Source organism: Mandrillus leucophaeus, unplaced genomic scaffold (genome assembly GCF_000951045.1).
Source record: "Mandrillus leucophaeus isolate KB7577 unplaced genomic scaffold, Mleu.le_1.0 Scaffold273, whole genome shotgun sequence".
NCBI lineage: Eukaryota > Metazoa > Chordata > Mammalia > Primates > Cercopithecidae > Mandrillus > Mandrillus leucophaeus.
In genome coordinates this window covers 1341565-1349053 of record NW_012102843.1, presented here as the reverse complement: position 1 = coordinate 1349053, position 7489 = coordinate 1341565, and the positions used below count along the sequence as shown (strand labels likewise).

At 41.2% G+C, this 7489-nt stretch overlaps 1 protein-coding gene across 1 annotated transcript in view; it reads left to right on the top strand.

The window, feature by feature from the left end:
• ACAT1 (acetyl-CoA acetyltransferase 1) overlaps nucleotides 1-7489 on the top strand; it is a 37514-nt gene that overhangs the window by 19921 nt on the left and 10104 nt on the right. The window contains exons 2-5 of the mRNA XM_011984746.1: nucleotides 1750-1797; nucleotides 3640-3757; nucleotides 4052-4147; nucleotides 4653-4753. Coding sequence (XP_011840136.1) covers nucleotides 1750-1797; nucleotides 3640-3757; nucleotides 4052-4147; nucleotides 4653-4753 — 363 coding nt within the window. The remainder of the gene's footprint in view (nucleotides 1-1749; nucleotides 1798-3639; nucleotides 3758-4051; nucleotides 4148-4652; nucleotides 4754-7489) is intronic.

The following is a 7489-nucleotide window of genomic DNA, read 5'->3' as shown; positions in this document are numbered from 1 at the left end:
GTCAGCTCCAGCCCTTTTGACTTTTCAGTCCCAGTCCCCACCGTCATCCAACTGACCCAGTCTCTCAGGGTGCTAGCTTGGGTGCATCTATTCCATTCCTGATCCCATCAGCTCTGGCCAGAGGCAGGGGAGTCACCTTGTAAGTACTTAGGCTTGCCCTTTGAGAAAGACATGTGTTTGGAGAGGCAGTGACCGGCATGTTTACTACAATTAGGAACTTTTTTTTTAAGTCTTTAAATTATTATTTTCAAAATTTATTATCATTTTTTGAGATGGAGTCTCACTCTGTCGCCCAGGCTGGTGTACAGTGGCGTGATCTCAGCTCACTGCTGCCTCTGCCTCCCAGGTTCAAGTGATTCTCCTGCCTCAGACTCCTGATTAGCTGGGCTTACAGGCATGGACCACCACACCCAGCTAACTTTTGTATTTCTAATAGAGACGGGGTTTCACCATGTTGGTCAGATTGGTCTTGAACTGCTGTCCTTGTGATCCACCCCTCTTGGCCTCCCAAAGTGCTGGGATTACAGGCATGAGCCATCTCACCCAGTTACTGATAGTCTAATTTCAGATCAGTTAGGTCTCTGAATTATGTCCTGCGTTGTCAGAATTGATTTATTACGGAGTTTCACTCTTATCTCCTAGGCTGGAGTGCAGTGGGGTGATCTTGGCTTGCTGCAACCTCCGCCTCCTGGGTTCAAGCGATTCTCCTGCCTCAGCCTCCCGAGTGGCGGGGATTACAGGCGCCCGCTACCATGCCTGGCTAATTTTTGTATTTTTAGTAGAGACGGGGTTTTTTCGCCAAGTTGGCCAGGCTGATCTCTAACTCCTGACCTCAAGTCATACGCCCACCTCAGCCTTCCAAAGTGTTGGGATTATAGGCGTGAGCCACTCTCCCAGCCTACTGTTGACATTTGTTTGTAAGAAGTGTGGAAAGAACTGAGAAGTAGTAGGGGCAAGATGTTTACTCTTTCCTTTTTTAAGAAATAATTTATCTGCTATTATAGGTCATATTTATATGAGATGTGTTTGCCTCATATAAATCAAAGACAATTGTTGGAAGTGGATGGGGAGAAACAGCAAGTTTTACTTGAAAACAGTCTTAAAGAAATGAGAATGTCTTGTTAGATTCTAAGACTAAATAATTTAGAACCTAGCTTTAACTCAAAACTACATTTTAGAAAGCTATATTTAAGAAAGACTTGGAATTTTTTTTTTTTGTTTTGAGATGGAGTCTTGCTCTGTTGCTGAGGCTGGAGTGCAGTGCCGGCATCTTGGCTCACTGCAGCCTCTGCCTCCTGGGTTCAAGCTATTCTCCTGCCTCAGCCTCCGGAGTAGCTGGGATTACAGGCATGTGCCACAACGCTGGGCTAACTTTTGTATTTTTAGTAGAGACTGGGTCTCACCATGTTGTCCAGGCTGGTCTTGAACTCCTGACCTCAGGTGACTCACACCCACCCTGGCCTCCCAAAGTGCTAGGATTACAGGCGTGAGCCACTACGCCTGGCCAAGACTTAGAAATTTTAAGATAGTAAACTTAGGAGTTAAAACGTACATTTCCAATGAATAATCAGTTTATTTATAAAGCAGTCATTTTTTTCTAATTGTTAAAAGTGATATATTCTGACCGCAGAAAACTTGGAAATAAAAGCATAAAGATATAGGAAGAAATCACTATAACTTTATCACTGAGAAATATAAAATGACATAGTTTAATAATTTTTACATTATAACATTATATTTATATTACAGGAAATAAGATATGTGGAACGGAGTTATGTCTCAAAACCCACTTTGAAGGTAAGTAAATTGTGCTTTAAAAGTTCCAGAATTTAAAGGAAATGTCAATAAAAATGCATATACTTATGATGTGGGTATATGTGAAAGTCAAAGCAGGATTATCCAACAGTTAGGAATAGCTAACTATTCAAATATTCAGTTAAAGTAGATGACTGTAATAGAAAAACATTTCAGTTAGTCTCTGCCAATGTTTGCTGCTTCCTCATACTCTGCTGCAAAACAACATTCCCTCTAGAACTGGGCAGTGTTCTTCCGTTACTCACAGGGACTCCCATTGTATTGTGTGTGGTACAAGCAGAGACCATATGGAAGATCCTAGAAGAGAGGGAGTGGATCAGCTGGGAATTAGACAAGGAGGGCCATTACAACATCTCCTAGGACCTTCTGAGGAGTCCTCTCTGTTTTGTAAGGGTCACTAAAGTGACTTAGTTAAGATCTTCTACCAAAATCTAGGCAACCATTCTGTTATTTATCTCTAAACTTAATAGGAGACTATGGGAGACAAGTGTGAGGAGAGAACTGTCACAGTGCTGTTCTACAGTATTCAAGAGAGCTTTTATCTTCTTTTGCTTAATGTTCATATTATTGTCTTACTGTTTAAGAAATTATGGCTCTGGGCTGGGTGGGGTGGCTCACGCCTGTAATCCCAGCAGTTTGGGAGGCCAAGGTGGGTGGATCACGAGGTCAGGAGATTGAGACTATCCTACATGGTGAAACCCCATCTCTACTAAAAATATAAAAAATTAGCCGGGCGCGGTGGCGGGCACCTGTAGTCCCAGCTACTCAGGAGGCGGAGGCAGGAGAATGATGTGAACCTGGCAGGTGAGTTGAGTTCGGGCGCCTCACTGCCCACTCCTGCCTGGGCAACAGAGCGGAACTCTGTCTAAAAAAAAAAAAAGAAATTATGGTTCTGGCTGGGCACAGTGGCTCATGCCTGTGATCCCAGCACTTTGGGAGGCCAAGGCGGGTGGATCACCTGAAGTTAGGAGTTCAAGACCAGTCTGGCCAACATGGCAAAACCCCATCTCTATTAAAAATACAAAAATTAGCTGGGTGTGGTGGCAGATGCCTGTAATCCCAGCTACTCAGGAGGCTGAGGCAGGAGAATCGCTTGAACCCAGGAGGCAGAGGTTGCAGTGAGCCAAGATCATACCACTGCACTCCAGCCTGGGTGACACAGTGAGACTCCGTCTTAAATTATATATAAAAAAAGAAATTCTGGCCCTTGCTGTGTCCTAGTTAAGTGGTATAGCCCCATCTAGGATACAGGTCTTGATTCCTAGCCAGAGTTCCTTTCAGTAAGGGACCCTCTTCGTTAGAGTTGTTTATTATGCAGTTAACAAGAGTAAAGTGGCTGAGTGTGGTGGCTTATACCCTTAATCCTAGTACTTTGGTAGGCTGAGGCAGAAGGATTGTTTGAGCCGGGGAGTTTGAGGCTGCAATGAGCTATGATCGTGCCACTGCATTCCAGCCTGGGCAGCTGAGCAAGACCCTGTCTCAAAAACAAAAACACAAAAACAAAAAAACAAGGTACAGTGACCATTTCTTGAGTTTTGACTGAGGAATAGAAAGGAAACTTAAGCTTCTGTCCTCAGACCTCCTGTAGAGAACTGGGAAGGATCTACATCTGTTTTAGAGTTGGTTTCTATAAGGTTTTAAATCATAAAGCACTAGCATTGAACTGATTATCTTTACAGCTGTTCAACTATTGAGATTATTTTAATTTTTGATGACTACTCATTCATAGAAGTGTTTTTTTTGATAATATATTTATGAATTATGTTTAATGAAATACGATTTGGGTAAAATACCTATAATTTTTACCATCTTGTGTCTTGCCAGGAAGTGGTCATAGTCAGTGCTACGAGAACACCCATTGGATCTTTTTTAGGCAGCCTTTCCTTGCTGCCAGCCACTAAGCTTGGTTCCATTGCAATTCAGGGAGCCATTGAAAAGGCAGGTCAGTAGTTGCTTTGCTTTTCGTGTTAAGGGAGCAAAAATATTTCATGGAAAAGATTTATTTTGCATTAACTATGTATGTAACACTTAGAAATGACTTAATGCCTCCATTTCTGCTTTCCCTTGTAAAGAAGTCTTTCTACTATACAGTTTAGATTGAAACTCAAAACTGACCAAAAAAAAAAAAAAAAAAACCATTCCTATTGTGTAATGTCACATACCTTATTAGGTAACGACTAATCATTAAATGCCTTTTTGTCTTTTTTTTTTTTTTTTTTTTTTTTTTAAAATAAAGGGATTCCAAAAGAAGAAGTGAAAGAAGCATACATGGGTAATGTTCTACAAGGAGGTGAAGGACAAGCTCCTGCAAGGCAGGCAGTATTGGGTGCAGGTACTTGGAAGACATTTTTGCTTTTATACTGAAAATGTGTAAAAGGGGTCAGGTGCGGTGGCTCACGCCTGTAATCCCAGCACTTTGGGAGGCCGAGGTGGGTGGATTATGAGGTCAAGAGTTTGAGACCATCCTGGCCAACATGGTGAAACCTCATCTCTAGTAAAAATACAAAAATTAGCCAGGTGTGGTGGTGCATGCCTGTAATCCCAGCTACTTGGGAGGCTGAGGCAGGAGAATTGCTTGAACCCAGAAGGCGGAGGTTGCAGTGAGCCAAGATTGCACCATTACACTCCAACCTGGGCGACAGAGTGAGACTCCGTCTCAAAAAAAAAAAGTGTAAAATGGCAAAATGAAGGTTATTGAAGCTTAAATATTAAATGCATTATATAATTTGTAGTTATATTGGCAGAAGAAATGCTGTAGTTTATAGTAACATGCTCTATTAAGTTCTGCAGTTGTGTTTGAGTATCTGTTTTTCAAAAGTGACTTATATTGGTTTTAGGCTTACCTATTTCTACTCCATGTACCACTATAAACAAAGTTTGTGCTTCAGGAATGAAAGCCATCATGATGGCCTCTCAAAGTCTTATGTGTGGACATCAGGTAAGAAACACCATCCTTTTCATTTATTAATCAGAATAATACCTAGGGCTACAAGACACAAAAATCTAGGCATATTCATGCTTTAGAAATGAGATTCTTTCTCATAAGTTACTATGTTTTCTCACACGCTCAAGAGTGTCTGGATTTGCTAAGTCCATCTGAAGTATGGTCAAAATGATAGCATAGGCTGGGTATCATGCCCGTAATTCAGCACTTTGGAAGGTCAAGGCAGGAGGATCCCAGGAGTTTGAGACCAGCGTAGGCAACATAGCAAGCGAGACCCTGTTCTTTAAAAAAGAAAAAGATAGCCTGAGTGTCTTGTGTTAAAAAGTTGTTTTTAGGCCTGGGTGCAGTGGCTCACTCCTGTAATCCCAGCACTTTGGGAGGCGGAGGCTGGGGGCAGATCACTTGAGGCCCGGGGTTCAAGACCAGCCTGGCCAACATGGTGAAACCCCATCTCTACGAAAAATACAAAAATTAGCTGGACATGGTGGCAGGCGCCTGTAATCCCAGCTACTCGGGAAGCTGAGGCACAAGAGTCACTTGCATCTGGGAGGCAGAGGTTGCAGTGAGCTAAGATTGTACCACTGCACTCCAGCCTGGGAGACAAAGCAAGACTCTCAAAAAAAAAATAGTTTTTAGCCAAGGCATTTGGGTCTTTTTCTGAGGCTGGGTGACTAAAAATTCATAAATACTATATTTGCCAGAATTTATTATAAATGTTTTCATTATAAAGGAGAACAAGGTGCTTAACCCTGGGAATCAAATCATTGTTTGAGCCCAGGCTTGATGACTAATTTGTAGTTTCTACAATGCCTGAACTCATTTAAGTTCTACAGGCTTTCTAATTGGCCTTGCTGATCTGTATCTTGTCTTTACTTGAGATCAAACAAGAGACAGGCTCCTTAGCAAATATATGCTGTCATATCAGGAGGTGAGACCTGGACACACAGAAGAACCAAGATTCTCACAGATCTGAGCCCTTCATTTTTCAGATGAAGATTTTTTTTCAGTGTGTCTGAGACAGCCACAGAGTTACAGGGCTGAGCATCTACCATGTGACAGTCACTGGAAATAGAGTGGTAAACAAAACATTTAAAAAAATCTGTACATGTGCAGGTCTCTGTTGGAAAAATGCCTAAAAGAAATGCTGAGTCAGGATTTGAACATTTTGGCATCTGTAAATGCTTTCCATAAAAGTTGTACCAGTTATACTTTCCAAAAGTTGTGTGACTTGTCTGGATCTGCACCACCACTGGGTGGTACCAAACCCTCGTCAAACCAGTGAGTGAAAAATGGTCACGAGATTTAGTTTCAAAACTCTTTGTCATGGAAAATTTTGTCTTAATCGATGTATTGTGGTTCTCTAGCAAATGCCATTTGTACTATATGGAAATACTTTAATATTATTTTATTCATTTGTGAATATATAGAGTGACTTACAGGCATATTTGCAAGTGCTTTGTTTTGAATATTTATGACCTTGGAAAACGGTCAGTTTTGCTTTATAATGAAGAATTGATACCTTATTTTCTGTCACTTACTACTGCCATCACCCCCAGTAAAAAGTACAAGTGAATAAAACTTAGATGAGAACTGGTTAAGAATTTCTATATTTCGGAATAGGCAAAATATTTAGGTTTCTTTGGTATAGAACTTGTCTGTATGCCTGATTAAAGACTGTAAGAACATATTATTGGCTTTGTTTACATTAATGTTTTATATTAAACTGTGTTTTTAACTAGCTCTTATAATGCAAGTGATTTTTTTTTTACTTGTAAAAGTAATAACAAGTTGATTAATATTTATTAAACCTCTATATGTCAGTTGCCAAGGATGTAAAAATATGACAGGGTGTCTGGCCTCAAAGGAGCATAGTCTAGTGGGAAGACTTGACATATAAACATATAATAATATTAAAAGCATTGCACAGTAATTGGGGAACACAAAGGAAGAGAAATGGTTTCAAGAAAGGATAGAAATAAATGGTCAAGGCAGACATGAAGTAGTGTTCTGAATAGTTTTAAAGGAAAAGTAGATGTTTTACATGTTGGTGGATGGGGAAAGTGCAGAGGTGTGTGTGTGAAATGTGCATGGTGTCTCTGGAGAGCTTTAACTAGTTCTGTGTGACCTGGGGTATGGGTTAGGCCGTGAAACTGAAAAAGGGGAGAGAAGGGATACTGTAAAGGCTTTATATATTATGCTGAGTTCTCTAAAGTGTGAAATGATCAGACTTACATTCTAGCCAAAATGAGTCAGATGAGTGTCGATGATGCTTTGGTGGAAAGGCTGCATGTCAGAAGATCAAGTGGAAAATTATTTCAGCTGTCCAGAAAGAGATGATGAGGATCTCAGTCAAGGAAGTAGGATTATTTTCATGAACTGAGATTACTTCTAATCTTCTAGAGCACATTAAGTTTTTAGCAGCATGAATGAAATGAAGGGTTAGAAGGTAAGAATTTCAGGCCAGGCACGGTGGCTCATGCCTGTTATCCCAGCACTTTGGGAGGCCGAGGTGGGCATATCGCTTCAGTCTGGGAGTTTGAGACCAGCCTGGGTGACGTAGCGAAACCCCATCTCTACTAAAACTATTATACAAAAATTAGCTGGGTGTGATGGTGCATGCCTGTAGTCCCAGCTACGTAGGAGGCTGAGGTGGGAGGATCACTTGAGCCCAAAATGCGGAGATTGCAGTGAGCTGAGATCATGCCACTGCACTCCAGCCTGGGCAAGAGC